We start from the raw sequence: 17,153 nt of genomic DNA on the forward strand, positions 1-17,153 counted from the left end.
ATTCTGTCTTGTTTCACAAAGCCCTAGAATTGTTTTCTCTCTCATGTCCTATAAACACCGTATTTAGATCCTGAAGGAAGTCCCTGCAGTGGATGTCACCATGAAGTCCTGGAGAGAGGCAGAACTATCTCATGGTCACACCAATTCCTTAAATGTCAGTAGTAATATGAAAATCCAACTCTGCTACTAAAGCTACAAGCACATGGAAAAAGCGCAGAACCACTAATACTCTCCCCACATGACAACATACACTTGCAGACAGGACGTTTGAGCACCTTGATATACACGGTACCCGAGATAAGAGAAAAATGTCTTGATGGCAACACTTGGGGGTTGATACATTAATGCTAATGGTGAGTAAATTAGAGGTGTTGTACTTAATAAACACTGTTAGTAATGAAGAACACCCAATGCTTGTGTAAAGTCATCAGAGTGGAGATGTGTGCTTTGTCTTTCGGGATGTGAGTACATTTCAGACCATGTTTACCCAACATGGACAAACAAGAAAAGATTCTATGGCGAGTCTACTGTTAGAAAAATCATGAACTTAGTAATGACTAACAAGCTTACCAGAGGCATCGGGAACAGAAGGATCTCTACTAAGGAGTATGGCGAGACACCTTATGGGTATTTGCGTGCTTTATAAGTTGTTTTAACATAACATAATATGGCCATTCAGTAGGCATCCATTTTCTTACAGCAGATATACAAACCTTGAAGTTAGTAGCCAAAGCTGCCTGGGGTTTGTTTATTAAAGGGCCATTGTTTGTCAAAATCAACATTCATTAGAAATAAAAACAAAAAAAAATAAATGATTGGTTGTCAGAGCACTTTAAAGGATGTATCGAAGACTGAGGAACACCACATATTGGTGATTTGATCCATCAGTGGAAAGGAGTCCGCTATAGAGGGCGTTGTAAACTGTGGAATCCCAGCTTCAAACTGCACCTCTCGCAGCTGGTCCAAAAGAAGGGGATGGTCAATTGTCTTTAGCACAGCTAAAAGATATAATATCACAAAAGCACTGAAGTCCTTCCAACAAATCTGATGGCGAACACACATTGCAAGCTAACCTTTACGTGATGGGACCTTTGTTGTCCTAAACAATTAATGCCTTCAATTTCCTGAATGCACGACCCACTAATAAAAATGCAGACATTTGCTCAGCCCTAGGTTTTCTTTATCATTTCAGTCCTGCATCAACTAGAAAGAGAACTGCAGTTCTGGCCTTGGTTGGTGTGCTGTTTCTTCCTCAGAGCGCTTGTGCTCATTTCTTTTTTTATGGAATGTCTAACAGGTGGATAGAGCATAAAGAAATTGATTACACTGATCTGTGTACAAACCTATGAACTGTTTTTATTTTATTTGTGTCAATGTGATATTTTGCAAGATTGGACGTCCTTTCTCTCATTTAGAAAATATAAAAAGAAAATGACTTATCAGCTTACAACTTGGAGTTGCTATTTTTGAAAAACATTATTCTGAGTGATAACAACCTAGTGCGCCTCAGAATCAAGAGATGCATCGCTTCAAATATCATCTGGTCCTGTATAGAGTGTATTTATATTTAGTTTTCATTTGAACATGGATTTCTAGAGCGCAAACATAGCCAATCGACAGCAGTGCTCTGAACAGGTAACCTTGATGATAAGAGTGATGGAATATTACCTAGAAGAGTTGAGAGACGAAAGTGATGCGGTCCCAGACTGTGAATCTAATCAAGAGGCCATTACTATGGTCAGTGAATGACATTTCCAGGTGTTGTAAGGCTGTCCTTCAGTAATTCAGTGTTGGAATCAAAGGCTTTACATTCTGAATCGGATGCCGTTCGTGGTATGTTGGATTCGTTATATTGACAATGTGAAATTTGAAGGTAAGACATGACCAAGGTGAAGCACAGGGACATCTGTGTAACCTGTTTTGTAAATCTGAATTTGATCCGTTTAATAGGGCGAGTGCGAATCCCAGACTTGTGATTACATAATAATGAGTTTATTACAGTTACCAGTATATTAAAAAGGTGAAAATCTATCACAGGTTTTTTTTAACTTGTATTTGTTTTTTTTGACTCTTTGATTGACTTGCTGACTCGTTACAACTAGTTGTTGACAAGACTCTCAAATACTATAAACAATGAAATAAACAATTTAAATATTGGCTTACCCCTCTAAAATAGCTATTTTTTGTATACCACTGATAGTAAACTGGCATTTTATGAGAAAAATACAGCTTGCATTCATGGATCACTAATGAATTGTACTAATAATGGTACACTGTGAGTTGTAACATTTAGTAGTTTAATGTACTTTTCTGTTTGATTTTCTTTGCAGCTCTTCCATTGTCCCTTGGAAGCATGCTGGTCACTCAGGGCCTTATCTATAAAGGTAATGTACCATTGCTACAAGGTATTTTAACCAGGACTACAACGATGTACTAGAATCTCTGCATTCCTTTAATATGTCCCTGCATAGCAAATATGCCAATCTGTTTACAAATAAAGTTGTTTAGTAAGAGTAGGTATTCTAACTAAAGGATAACATTTTGAAGCATACAACAACCACTACAAATAATGATTTAATCATAGGAAAAAATGGTTTATTTTGTTCAGTTGCCCATTATTGTAATTTGGTTTATCTAAATGTATAAAGCACATAAAGCGTTTTTTTAATACATTGGCTGGTTATTAAAGCACAAATAAAGGCAGGTGCTGAAACACCAAGTGTTCAGACCTATGCCGAGTGCTACTTTATTGTTTGACGCTATGGCTTTATCAGTAAAACTGCATTTCAGTGCAAATTTTGCGGCCATATCAATGAAAAATGTTCTGCCTGTGAAAGTAATAGATTTTCAAAAGTATGCTTCAAAATTCATCACCGGCTACATACCACACTCTTACCATTCTCCTGATGAAAGGACATGGCTCATTTGCTATACTTACTCTTTGTGTGACGCTTGTTTTTTTTTGCAATTCTTTTGAGTACAGCGATGTAACATTGATGGCAGCACCCCATTCCGAAAATTGTTCCAGCCCTATATTAAATCCGTTTCTGAAAAAAAAAGAAACCATTTGTTGGAAATCCAGAGCATTAATCCTGTTTACACTTGAAAATTCAGGAGTCCCTAAAGCACTTTATGACTAATTAGCATACTAGGTAAAGTTAATTTGCTACCTTAAAATTAAAAAAAACTATTGTAGAAGAATGTAGAAAATAAGTACAGTTGGGATTCCCATAGTCATATTGCAAGTACCTAGAATGTCAGGAAGATACTGGGCTATCCTATACACTGTGTATATTAGGTGCAACAGCAGCAAAAGTTTGGATTTGAAGTCACTATTCAAATATCTTGAATCATAGTATCAGGATTGTAATTACAGTTCTATAGATCGGGTTTTTTTAAATTTCCAAATGCAAATTACACTTATGGCTGAACAAAATCTGCCACTGTGTGATATAGTTTCCTGGGGAAAAGTCTTTTTAAGTTAGCTAGACCTATTGAATCCAAGACTCCACCAGATGCCTGGCTTAAAGGTTGTTAGGGCACCAAGAGAATACCTTTGTTCCTATTGGAGGGAAAGCTGTAGATTCAGTGATGGTAGGTGTGACCCGTGAATCACAAGATTAAACTGAAACACTCAAGGGTCCTGTTCAAATATAGTCTTGCTTATATTTTATCATTGGACAGATTCTCCAAATATTGCTTCTTGCTCTATAGTCCATCACATTCCTTGGGTTTGCTTTCAGTATAGTTTAAACTTCCCTCTTAAGCATGGGCCTTCACTTCTCATTTGTGTAAACCTGTGAATGCTCTTAGGAAAGAGAAGATGGCAGTCCGTCTTCCTCCCCTTGATGCTGCATCTCCACCTAGTAGAGGCTGCATGACCCTTTATATGTGTATAGCCATATGAGATGGGTCCCCGGTGTTCTCGCCTCTACCCTTCTTGGATGCTTGTATTACCCCCTCACCCAAGCAATATTGTTGGCCTGTTACTGGCCTGCGTTTGTTAGTGTAGCTCATCTCTCTGTTTTTTATAAAGCATCTCCAAGTCTAAATTCACTTTTCTAGTAGGGAATAGTAGGCAATATTCTTGTTACTCTGACTCGCTTCTCTTGCCTTGAACTTTCTATTGGGTCCTACAAGATCTGGACCATATTTCTATATGCCTGACGGCTAGCACCATTCTCACACAGGAGATGGCGTCAAACACACACTGTGTTCTGTGTAAGGCAGTGCTTCTTTCCATCTTCTGTGCATCAATGCTGAAACCTGCCACCACAGTAAAAATGGGCTTAGTTGGCCAACTCCCTCTCTGACAAACTGTTGCCAATGCTGTATCCGCAAGAGCCAGCTAAGTTGAGCCTCTACCTCAAGGCACAGGTATTATAACTTTAAAAGGTTTTGAGAAATAACTTGCTCCATCCTTTTGACATTGTCATAGTAGGATTTTACGATATGCAAATATTGCCAGAATTCTCAGGGGAATTTGGTTGTTGCAAAGCAAATTACACAGACATTTACCAACATTACTGTGTATTAAAGGAGGTGTGATTTTTGTTGGAAGGAAATTATTGTATATTGTCTTGTTTCCTTTGTCCAAAGGTCTTTGAGGATTTTAGATTAAGATGTAATGTAATATTGATTTGTAGAGCGCTGCGTGTCACCCGTGAGGGTATCCAGGCACTGAGTAGGGTAGTTAGGCTGAGCCTGAGTTCAGGCAGTCTTGATAGTCCCGCAAGGAGACTAATTAAAAAGCCAGGTCTTCAGCTTCTTGCAGAATTCAAGAAGTGAGGAGGAGGCCCTGTGTGGCATCCTGTGGTTCTGCACTTGTGGCCAGGTGCTAGAGAATGCCATGTACTAGAGAATGTTATGATGCAAAGCTGCTGAAGGTTCAGATCGAGCCTGATGGATTGATTGTAACAGCCTATCTGTGGATGGGATCCTTTACCTAGAATAAACTTAACCTTCACCTCAAACCTGCGTTCCTGGATTCTTACATTTGGCGACAGAGGATGGCTCTACTCTTCTAGGAAGGATTAAGAAGGATCTCAACACTACTTCAATGGCACATTACTAAGGGAAGTGGTTTCTACTATCTGCAAAAATAAGGTACTGTTTTATCTTATCTATACCGCCTGCATAACTTTGACTGGCAAGGAGCTCAACCAACTTAATGCTCACATGAAGCATGTTGTGTTTTTTTTTTTTTTTTTTAAACAGCTTGAAGGTTAACTGTGGTGACATCTGGAACTGGTGATATTGCGTTTATCTTAGGATCACAGTGTTATGCGTTGGATGCTGTGTACGACATTTTATATTTCATCGTGTTTCAACCTATTGTTCAGGAGCGTTGTAGAGGTTGATGGAGCAAGAACAGCAACGTTACGTTTGCAATATTGGACAAACACGTCTTGTTCAAATTTTGAAGTGTGCGCGAGGTGCTTGACTCATGCAGGCGTAGACTGTTTTCGCCATCTGTACAAGCACGCATATTGAGGCGTATCTTCTTACACCCTCTGGGCCCATGGGAGCAGCGCATCATTCCAAACAAAGGATCGTTGCCTCCTACCTTAACTGAGTCGCCCGCGTGGAGGTGTTGCTCAACAGCGTACACCGCGTCTTTCACTTCGCCATTCTTCCCTCTTCACGGAGCGTGGCTTGCGGCTTAAGGTGAAGTTACCCAGCAACCTCTCGCATTTCCTGCGTATTCGTCTCGGAGCGTAGTTCACGTCAAAGCGCAAGACTAATGATTGCCGGAAGAAAGAAACAACTTTGCGTTTCACATCCGTGACACGCGCCCATTCCTTTGTTGAAACGCGTAGCGTGTCATCTCAGTGATACGCACACTTACTTGTTAAATTTCATCTTGCGAGCCACATCAGTGACACGCATACTCTGAAAATATTCAAAAGATTTGGTCAGTACCTTCAGTGACACGCTCACTTCAGTGTATAACAAGCTCATTTCAGTGTATAACAAGGAGTGTACCTTGTCAGTGACACGCACACTTTTCATATAATTGTGTGTGCTTTTACATTAAACATCTGCGTGCACACCACTCCAGTGACACGCACACTTGTTATAGAGAAAGTAATACATTTAAAAAAAAAAAATTACATTTAAACCTAACTGGAAAAGGAAATATTCTAAACAAGATTGTTGACATTTTCAGATTTATTATTGAAAACTTGTTAAATTTAAACTTGTATTTTCGTCTACAGGACTATTTCCTTTAGAGTTTTGTTTTTAAATTACTTACAAAATTCTATTACCATTATGTAATGGTAATACTGGTATTCTTCTCATTGTGGTACAATTTTTGTTTATCTTTGCTTGTTCCCCCTTTTTATCCTTATTTTTTAAGGAAGGAAAGGTACAAGTTAGATACAGAAACAGATTCAAGATGCAAAATGTAACGACACCTCCGTTCTTTTTGTCATCACCTGGAGACCCACCAATAAAATGGCAAAAATGGCGTAAGGTCTTTGAAAGGTATGCCAGGGTGTGTGGATCCTCATTAAGTGCTGAGAGAAAGTCGGCGTTGTTGTTACATTGCCTGGGATCAGAAGGTCAGGAGGTTTTGACCATCTCCCTGACTTTGAAGATAGAAACCTTAATGAATATGAAATATGCATAGCTAAATTGGATAAGCATTATTTACCGAAGGTCAGTACCATTCTCGAAAGGCATCACTTTGGACGTAGATCTCAGTTAGATGACGAAACAATTGAAAATTATATTGCATCTCTCAGGAAATTGGCGTCATCGTGCAAATTTGGCTCTACTCTTGATGAAAGAATTGGAGACCAATTTATGTTGGGTTGTAGCATTGAACGAGTAAGAGAAGAGCTATGGCAGAAGGATGAACCAAGTTTAGACGATGTACTTGTTATTGCAAAAAGGATTATACATTCTATAAAATGTGTTGAAGTCATTAAGAAAGATTCTGAAAAGAAAGGGAAAAGTTCTGTACAACTGGTTAAACAAAACCCAAAGGAAAATAGTGGACAGAAGGAACTTAAAAAGAAAGATACGCTTTCAGAGGGTAATGGTAGATTTAATATATCTCAAGCTAAATGCTCCCGCTGTGGAAAGGTTGGTCATTTAGCAAATGATAAACAATGTCCAGGTTGGAAAGCCACCTGCAGTAAGTGTAAAAGAAAAGGTCATTTTTCTGTGGCGTGTAAAGGTAGAAACTACAAAGGGAAGGTTAGTGGAATATATTGTGATGTAAATGGCACATATGACTCTTGTGACGAAGTAGACTGTGGTCAAATTCAAGTACAAGCTATACATAATGGAGAAAGCAAGAATTGTCCAACAGGTGAAATTCTGGTGGAAGGGAAACGCACGAATGTCCTCTTTGATTCAGGTGCAAAGATCACCATAATTTCTAAAGAATTCTATCTAAATGAAATTAAAGATAAAACCAAGGTTTTTTCACCCGACATTAGATCTTTCGCATATGGAGGTGAACCAATTAAACTCTTTAGTTATTTCTGGGGTTTGCTTGATTATAAAAATAGACTTACCAATGCTAAAATTTATATTTCACAGAAAGGTGACCGCATATTGAGTTGGTTTCACCAGAGGGATCTTGGGGTAATTCTAGACCCGAATGCTTCACCACCCATTTTACTGAAATAGAATTTTAACCCTAAGTCTATTGCTGTCGTAGATAGCGATCCAAACAAGACCTTTACACAAATGTTAACAGAAACATTTCCAAGAGTGTTTTGTGAAACTTTAGGGTGGTTAAAAAAACTACATTCATCACATCCGTTTGATGGATGATGCAAAACCCGTCTGTTGTAAGGTGCGAAATGTCCCTGTTGCAGTCAGGGAACACGTGCAAACCGAGTTAGAACGCTTAAAAAAGGATGGCATCATTGAAGAAGTTGAGGCAACACAATAGCTCGCTCCAGTTGTAGACGCAAAAAAGGCTGATGGGTCTCTTCGGCTTTGTGTGGACCTTAGGGAACTAAACAATAATGTAGTGGTGGATCGGTACTCTCTGCCAAAATTAGCAGATACGTTAATGCTGTTAAAAGGGGCAAGGGTTTGTAGTACTATAGATCTGAAATCTACGTATCACCAGATTAGATTAGATGAGGAGTCCAAGGATTTTACAGCATTTGTTACCCCTTTTGGCACGTATCGTTTTGTAAGATTGCCTTTTGGGTTAATCTCAGCAGCCTCGGTTTTCCAGAGGGCGTTGGAAAATGTTTTGAAAGGACTTCCTGGTGTAAGAATATATCTGGATGATATTTTGGTTTTTGGAGTTGATAACCTGGGACATGACAAGATTAATGGGTGTATTAAGCAGGCTGGACGAATCTAGGCTAACAGTAGAAATTGAAAAATGCAAATTCAGGAGAGAATCCATTGATTACCTAGGTCATACAATTTCTGAGGGTGGGGTTTCACCGAAGAAAAACTTGGTGATTGCTATACAGAATATGCCTTCCCCCCCCCCCCCCCCCCCCCCCGGACTAACAATGAAGAGCTAATGAGTTTTTTAGGAATGGCAGAATATTATAGTAAATTTATTAACTGTTTTGCCTCATTGTGTGTTTGCATGAGAGCTTTGTTGTGTAAAGGGTGTGAATTTGTTTGGGATGGAAAGTGTGAACGAAAATTTTGCTTCTTTAAGGAAAAATTAAGCTTGGTACCTAAAGTGAGTAGTTTTGACCGAGAGAAAAAATCTTTCTTGATAACTTATGCAAGCTTGAAAGGTTTAGGAGCTGTTCTCCTACAAAGGGTCAATAGGAGTGATGAAGTTATACTTTTTCTGACTAAGAGTTTGAGAAGAGCTGAAACGCGATATTCAGTAGTGGAAAGAGAAGCTCTTGCTGTATACTGGTCAGTAAAGAAACTGAAAAATCTTTTGTGGGGAGTTGTCTTTGAGTTTAGAACCGAACATAAACCGTTGTGTGACATTTTTAAAAAAGGGGGCATTGATGCTGTCTCCAGTAGTATCACAAAATGGGTTGTTGCTCTACAAGATTAGTAATTTTGATATAAGGTATTTACCTGGTGTAGAGAATAAAGTAGCAGATGCTTTATCTCACCTAGTTGTTAAGGACGATGTTTGTCCAGAAGATGAGTATAAACAAGACGAAGAAATGGTATGCGCCATTGAGGGAAGCATCATTGAAAAAGAGATGGATAAAAGCATTAGATGATGACAATGATTTATTAAAAGTTTTGGAGTGTATCTAAACAGGGTGAAACATTAAACCAAAAAATGATGAAAATGTGTAGAAATGTTGGCATGTGAGGGATCAATTATCAGAACAAAATGGTTTACTTGTAAGGGGAATGAGGCTTATTCCTCCAAGTTCTCTTAGGAAACAACTTATTTCTTTAGCACATGTTGGTAATCAGGGAATTTCCAAGACCAAGGAAAGATTAAGATTGTCATGTTGGTGGCCGGGCATGGATTTACAAGTAGAATGAAAAATTAGAGATTATATGCAGTGTGCTTTGAGTGAGAGAGTGGCTAAACCCAAGGTACAGCCTATGGTCTAATAAAAAGAAATGCACCACAACGATGAGGGTCGCGCACCCATGCGCACAGGGAGTCACTTCCTCAAAATATTTAAATTACCAGTGCTCACTTAACGAATGGTCACCGTTAAACCATCCCTACATTGAAATAATTTCACACTTGTAAGGAGCACTACAAATATACACTATTTCCAAACAAATATCTTTGATTCAAAAACATTTATTCTCAAATCTCATATTTTTTAAACATGGATAATGTCCAATTGTTCATGTACCCATGTGTTATTGCTTTGATGCCACGGTTAGTACTTTATCCATTAATAAATGTTCTTGCCAAACAAAAAATGTTTCCTTTTAATCCATCCTAGGATGAGATTTGAGAATAAATGTTTTTGAATCAAAGATATTTGTTTGGAAATATTGTGTATATTTGTAGTGCTCCTTACAAGTGTGAAATTACAGCCTATGGTCATAAGAGACCGCCCTGATGGTCCATGGAAGGAGGTTGGACTGGACATAGTTGGCCCTATTTGTTCTTCAGGCACAGAGTGGTATATACTTGTCCTCGTAGATTTCTTTTCAAGGTGGCCTGAAATAGCCATAACAAGAGGAATTGAAACAAAACATATTAAAGTTTTTCTGGAGAAGCTTATTGCTAGAGAGGGCATACCCAACGCCATTCTTACAGATAATGGCGTACAATTGGTTTCAAAAGAGATGGAGGAATTATTGGCAGGACATGGTATTAAGCACAAGTAATCTTCTTTATATCACCCAGAAACCAATGGATTGGTTGAGAGGTTTAATCGGGTGCTCAAAGAAACTATTGAGATGGCTCTATCTGCAAATTTGGATTGGCGTACAGAAATCTTTAAAAAGGTTGAGGTCTATAGGTCGTCTCCCCATGCCATCACCAAAAGAAACCCGTTTGAACTTTTTAGGGGTAGGTGTGCAAACACTTTAGTTACTCCTACTTGGGTGAATGACATGCAACCTGGTCGATGTATTGAGAGTGACAAAGGGGAGTGGAAGTTAGCAGAATCCAAAAGAATTTAATCTAGGAAGAAACATTATGATGTAAAGAAATGTTTAAAGAAAACAATTGTCAAAGTTGGAGATTGGGTATTGATTAAAAATCCATGTAAAAATAAGTCATCTGCATTTTTTTAAACCTATCCCGGTCATTAAGATTTTCAACAATGCCATCAATACTGCTGACCATCGCATTTGGAATTTGAACAGAGTGGTGGTGGTTAGAAAGGATTTTATTTGCGGATAAAATGAATCTTCTGGAGATCTAGACCACACCTCTAGTGAACCACATTGCACCCGGAAGTCTTCGAGAGTTTCATCTCCTCCAAGCTACTTAAAAGACTTTGTAAAATAGATTTGTGCATTTTTATTTGAAATATTTATCTGGCTACTGTTCTTTATTTTTATCTTGTTATAATTTTTCATGAGAAAATTCTATTTTAATTGTAAAGAAAGGAGATGTGTGGCATCCTGTGGTTCTGCACTTGTTGCCAGGTGCTAGAGAATGTTATGATGCAAAGCTGCTGAGGATTCAGTAAGAGCCTGATGGATTGATTGTAACAGCCTATCTGTGGCTGGGATACCTAGAATAAACTTAACCTTTACCTCAAACCTGCATTCCTGGATTCTTACACCCTGATATGTTGGGCATGTTGTTCCAGAACCTGGCAACTTGTTAGGAGAATGATCGACCTCCCATTCTGCTTCTGTATGTTCGAATGAGAATGATGCTGAGCGAAGTTGTCTGAGGGTTGGTGGAAGTGAAGCCAATGATTGAGGTATGCTTTTCCTGTGTTGTGCAGTGACTTGAATGCATGTGTGAGCAGTTTGTACATATCTTGCAAACCCCTTCCCCCTGTGTTTACATTTTAAAGAAGGAGAGACAGTACATTACCTTTCACGTAAGGAAGGACATGTGTTAGGAATTTTCTCCTTCCACTTGGATTCAACTGTGGCAAAATAACTGTTCCATGATTGAAAAGTGCCACTCTACGGAACAAAACTCGAGCCACATTGAGCTTAAGACCTCCAGTGGAGCTTTTTTTTACTGCTGGAGGAGGTCTTGGTTTGTAGAGTGTGTGGCCTGGAAAGTGTCCTGTATAGCCAGAGGAATTTGTTTAACTGTGCTGGGTGCCCAGTTAGCTGGTATACTGGAGTGGAATGTAACCAGTTGCATAAGTCGAGCTGGCTCAGTGTGTATCCGGTTCCTGATGTGAGACTATTCTGTGTATCTCCTATGTGTGGACAGGGTCCCTTGACAACTTTGAGATATTTGGGTAATCTTGGTAGAAGACAACACCATTTCTATAATTTGAGCCAGACTGCTCAGTATGCAGACTCTGGTAAACCCAGAAACTCAAGCCATTGGACCTGCTGCCATTGGACGTGGCTTTCAAGTTTGTCCAAGTTGAAGCTCTTACAACTGAAAATATCTGGTTGATAAAACCCCAGGTTTGTAGAACCCATATAGTCTAGAACCTCTATGTTGATCCAAGTGAAGATTTTCGGCTTGCTTATTTGTTTCAAAGTCAAATTGTAACATTTTGACATGGCCCTCTCTTGCATCGGTCTTAGAAAATTGGATATTGGGAGATAGCAAGTTCTGGTCATCTTTTAAGAAGTCCTATTTTTTTTAATTTATCATATTTTTGGTTGTATTCTTTGGAATGTTATTGTAGATGTGTTTACTAGTATTTGTCTTGTTGGTGATACATTTAATTTTTGAGCAGAGTGTTGAGTTTTATGTGGTAATTCAACCATGAATAAGTTTAGTATTTCATTGTTATGCTTCCCCTGTGATCTCTAAGGTTGTATGGTTACGATAATTTTTCTTTTGGGGAATTTTTTATTTTCCTTGGTTACCCTTAATTTCTAATATTATTGTTTTTTTTACCATTATTTTCATTGTTATTAAAATGCATTTTAAGCACTGATTTTTGCTTGTGATATTCTTCATTATGTTTGGCTCATCATTAATTTTGATAACTTCTCAAATGTTTATCTCTGTAATGGTGTCTTTATCGCTAACGTTAGAACTCTTTATTGTCTCACTCGTTTTATTTGTTATTTAGGTTGCCAAAATGTATTATTTTTACCAAAGCCGATTGTGGAAACTAAAATTCTTTATTTATTTGTGTGATGTTGGTTAGCCAAGCACTGCACTTATATGCCCCTTTTCTGAGATTTACCTTGTACCGAAGTCCAGGGTATAATAAGAGTTCTGGTCTATTTTATGTCGATATAAAATGCTAGTATGACTCGTAGTCTGCCTGTTGTGTTTTTAAGAGATAGAAGCAGTCAAACTGATGCAAAGGTGCTAGACCTCTGACTGACCCCGAGACCTGTGTATTTCAGTGTGCCTTTTCGCAAACTGTAAATAAGTATGTTTTTGTTACAAAGTTCTGCAAAACACTACATGGACACCAGTGAAATAGGAACATAAACTTTATTCAACAGTTTACATAGATAAGCAACCTGCAGGTACACCTTTCCAAGGCTGCATAGTGGGAGTAATCTAAGTGGCACCCACTCTGCTCCATGGTACTCTGGTCTGTAAAGAAAGCACCCTGCCCGTTGGCAGCCGCTACACACTCACCTGAGCTAGGACAGTGGAAATAGCAAGGGTCGTCTTTTATAATGACACCGCATTTGATGCAATTAGACTCTATACATTTATTATTTCAATTAATGTCTATGGAATTAAATCTGGTTATAATCTTGCCCACTTGTTTATTTTTTTTGCAGGTTATCTTTCTCGCAACCCGAGGTTTGGATCCCTTCCAAAAGTTGCCTGTAAGTAACATGTACATCTTTGTCCATTTAATGGCAGCTTCGGGATAATCAAATATGTTTTCGATATATTTTTTTTAGGAGAGTGGGTTCTTTTCTAGAGTGTATAAATATATCAGACTCCTATTCAGTTGTCCTTCAGGTGAAACTTCAATTGTTGTAATAAATGATGACTTCACCTCCAGTTACAGATGTCAATGCATGATCTTCAGCTTTGGATTTCATATTCATGATATTTCTCAGATGGACCATGAATTCTAGGAAAATGTATTGATAGTTGAATAGTTTAAGTCTTAAATGTAGTCATGAGATTACTGCATTTATTCATGAGGTTAATGCATTTGTTTGCCCTGGCCTAGTTATTGTAATGGTACATAACCCAGCCATGCTTTACAGACTTTAGCTAAACTGCAGCCTGTTCAACACAATGCAACATCGCCTACTGCAGAGTAGCTACGGAGACCTCATGTCACCTGCTTGATGGTTACTGGACTGTTTTTTGGTCACCGGTTGTTTCTCATTCAAGGCTGTCTGTTTGACTGTGTCCTTTCAGAGATTGCCTCTCAACCTTTGGTTGGTGGACTCTGTGTAGAGGTTTACTTTCCTCCAACATTTTTTTTCAAATGCTTTCTGTTTAGCTTGCAATAATAGAAGGTTTGATCCTTTCAGTCCATTCTTCCGTACTCTGCAATTCTCCTTTAGAAATGGTGTTGCTCCTGTTGAGCATCATTTGAGTCTAATCTCCTTGAAGGTGTTTTATCGAGCCAGAACAAAAACAATAGAAGAACAAACCCAATATGTGCAGTTTACCCCACATTTGTCACCAAATAGGGGAGAACGATCCAACGTACTTCCTATTCCATGAGGACCCTTGTGGAAGAAGGATGGAGACCCAGTTTATGAAGCAGAACTTGATTGGTACTTACAACTGTAAACTGGTATTGACTGCTACTGGAGGTTAAAGTCTTCCTTCATGAAACCTTTGATGTTTCATGAACTGTAAAAGATACAGAACCATGGGCCTCATGCACAAAGGGTTTTTGTGTTCGCAAACCCAAAGATTCAGTAAATCAGAAATTTTGTAAACGCTTAAACCAAAATGTGCTAAGCCTATTTCATGATTAGGTAAATGGGTTTATCTGGAGAATTGTTTGATGGGTTTAGGAAACCATAAGGAATTTGTATTTGGAAGGGTGTGTAAGGGCATTCGTTCCAAATACTGATTTCATATGGTATGTATTAATTTTTGTGACTGAAATCTGGTTGAAAAACATTTAATATTTTACCACCACCTTAAAGGAGGTGGTAGCCCATTTGCAAACAAGAAGTCCCTAAGGGAACCCTACCCTTTTGTGAATGTAGAAAAAAACGCATTATTTTAGGAACCCCTGACTGATCCTAAAAAATTATTGCAAACTTTTCATTTTCTTTATATACGGATCCTATTTTCTTTTTAGAAAAATATGCTGCATTTAAAAAAAAAAATTTTTAAATGCTCTATTTGAAAGCAAACACAGACTTGGTGGTCTGCTGACCTTAGCAGGTCACCATTCCGGTGATTAATATTTATGAAGTAGGTCACATTGCGACCCACTATGATTTTGTATTTTGTGAACCAACTGTTGAGATGGAAAACTCCCTAGCATGGTGATGGGTGTGCCCTCCTGCCCTGAGTTGCCCCAACTGTACTGATGTCTGGATCCGTGATGCTGATTTTAGTTGTCATGGGTGAACACAGATCATGCGTATGTGCCATTACATAGACATGTCTCCTGTAATGTGTTCTATTTGGACTGAGGGGGCCTCCCAAAGTGATGCCCTCGTAGTGGTAAAAGGCTACTGCCTATGCCAGGAGATAAGTAGCATAAGTGCAGTGGTGGCATCATACCGTGTAGTGATCAGAAGGAGTGAACAGGCCTTTTCTAACTGTCACTGTAGTGAAGCCTACAGGCGCACACATTTCTGCTGCTATGTGCTTAACTCACCCTTGGCCTACATCTGTTTCATGTGTAGTGCTGAGCAGTGCATGTGTGTTATACCTAAGCTGGGTGTATATGTCCATTTGAATGGTACAATGCAGGGTTAATGCAGTGCTGTGCAGTACATGTGTATTATATACATTTGCTAGGTGCATGTGTGCTTGTGAATGGTACAATGCTTTAGAGATGCAGTGCTGTACAGTACATGTGTGTTATATGCATGTGCTTGGTGTGTGTGTGTGCCTGTGAATGGTACTAAACATGGAAGACTGTGGGTTTCATTATGGGAAACATGAGGAAGTAGAGAAATTCCCCCAGACTGATTTGTAAATGGGACACACTGTAGAAAGAGAGACAAGCTCTTCGGTGCACTTCAAAGGGTCTTCTTTGAAATAGAGAGAGTTCACTAGAAAGGGGCCAGAGCACACCCCACCAAGGAGATGGAGCTGATGAGTGGATCATAAAGAGTAGGGCTGAGGTCCTGGGGTACATTTTTGATACACATATCACTATGGCTGACATCCATATGTCAAGGGAGGGCCACCGCGAAGTGAGATATAATCTTTGCAGCACCGATCGGGTCATAGCTCATCCGTGCAGAGAAGTAAGCGATCCTGTATGGCACGTGGGACCACCCTGAAGATTGTTGTTCATGCTGATAAGGCCATAGGCCGTACGTGGATTGGAGTCAGCCACCATGTATGCCAGGTGGGGCTGCCGTGAAGATTGTTACTCTGTTGATCAGACCGTAACTTGTACATGTAGTGATGTCTGCAACCCTTGATGCTGGGGAAGCTGCAGAGAAAATTGCTACTGTGCAGCTCAGACAGTAGCGCAGGTGCCGAGCAGAGTTGGTGCGCTTGCATGCCAGGAGGGGCCACCTCTAAGATTGCTGCTATGCTAGTCGGGCCTTATCCCTATATAGAGTGAGGGCCGTGACCTTGTATGCCAGCAGGGAGTTCTGGGACATGCAATGAACGTTGTTTGGTTGAAACCGTCTTTGCGAGGAGGAGGCTGCAGCTGGAACACTTTTGATTTTAGTGGGAGTGGGACTCTTGAGAATCAGACCACTAGTGGGACCTTAATCTGAATGTCTCCTATAGTAAATGGGGAATAACCACCACTACTGCTAGCCAGAGGGGAGTGGGACTCTGGAACGCACCGGTTGAAACATCCAAGCCCTCTCCTCAAGGGACTGTGAATATTGCTTGGAAATGCCATATTCTACTTTGTGCTAGTATATAAATACTCCTTTTTTTTTTTTCATAAAAGCAAGTATTCTGACACCGACCTATTAGTACATAGGTCAGTGCGCAAAATACTAATTCATTCAGTAAATGTTTGTGCCCAAATTGCAGCAGCGTTAATCGAATCCATTTTTTGATTATTTTCTATAACATCTGCATAAAGGCAAGTAAGGTATTTATAGACAAGGCAACATTCGAAAATGTAATACCTGTCTGCAGTTAAAATTAGGTCGCAACTTCTGTTAAACTACCTTTCAAATCTGATTAGGTCTAGTTGTTCTCTTCCATCTCCAGTGCTGAATGTTAAAACACTTGACTTTGCAGTTATTTAATGCAGACTCTTAAGTTTTTCTCATCCTCTGGTTTTATTTTAGTGCTAGATTAAGTGACTGGCAGTGTGTCATATACCAGGAAATATAAAAGGAAATATACACCTTTTGCTTCAAATACCTGTTAGAGTCCACTGCTTTTTAGGCCTGGCATTAGCCAAGACCTTTTGTTTCTACTAAAATTATATGTATAATGTATTTTCTGACAAGGGCTTTCCACCAACCCAACCCACCCCATCCACTGCTCTGTTGTGTCATTCACATCTTTC

At 39.2% G+C, this 17,153-nt stretch overlaps 1 protein-coding gene across 2 annotated transcripts in view; it reads left to right on the forward strand.

Annotated features, from left to right (window-relative positions):
• Window positions 1-17,153, forward strand: part of OCIAD2 (OCIA domain containing 2) — a 108,902-nt gene that overhangs the window by 53,147 nt on the left and 38,602 nt on the right. For both annotated transcript variants that reach the window (XM_085642113.1, XM_085642114.1), the window contains 2 exons: window positions 2,331-2,384; window positions 13,285-13,332. In XM_085642113.1, coding sequence (XP_085498239.1) covers window positions 2,331-2,384; window positions 13,285-13,332 — 102 coding nt within the window. The remainder of the gene's footprint in view (window positions 1-2,330; window positions 2,385-13,284; window positions 13,333-17,153) is intronic.

The sequence above is a fragment of the Triturus cristatus genome, chromosome 2_2 (assembly GCF_964204655.1).
Source record: "Triturus cristatus chromosome 2_2, aTriCri1.1, whole genome shotgun sequence".
In the NCBI taxonomy this organism is placed as follows: domain Eukaryota; kingdom Metazoa; phylum Chordata; class Amphibia; order Caudata; family Salamandridae; genus Triturus; species Triturus cristatus.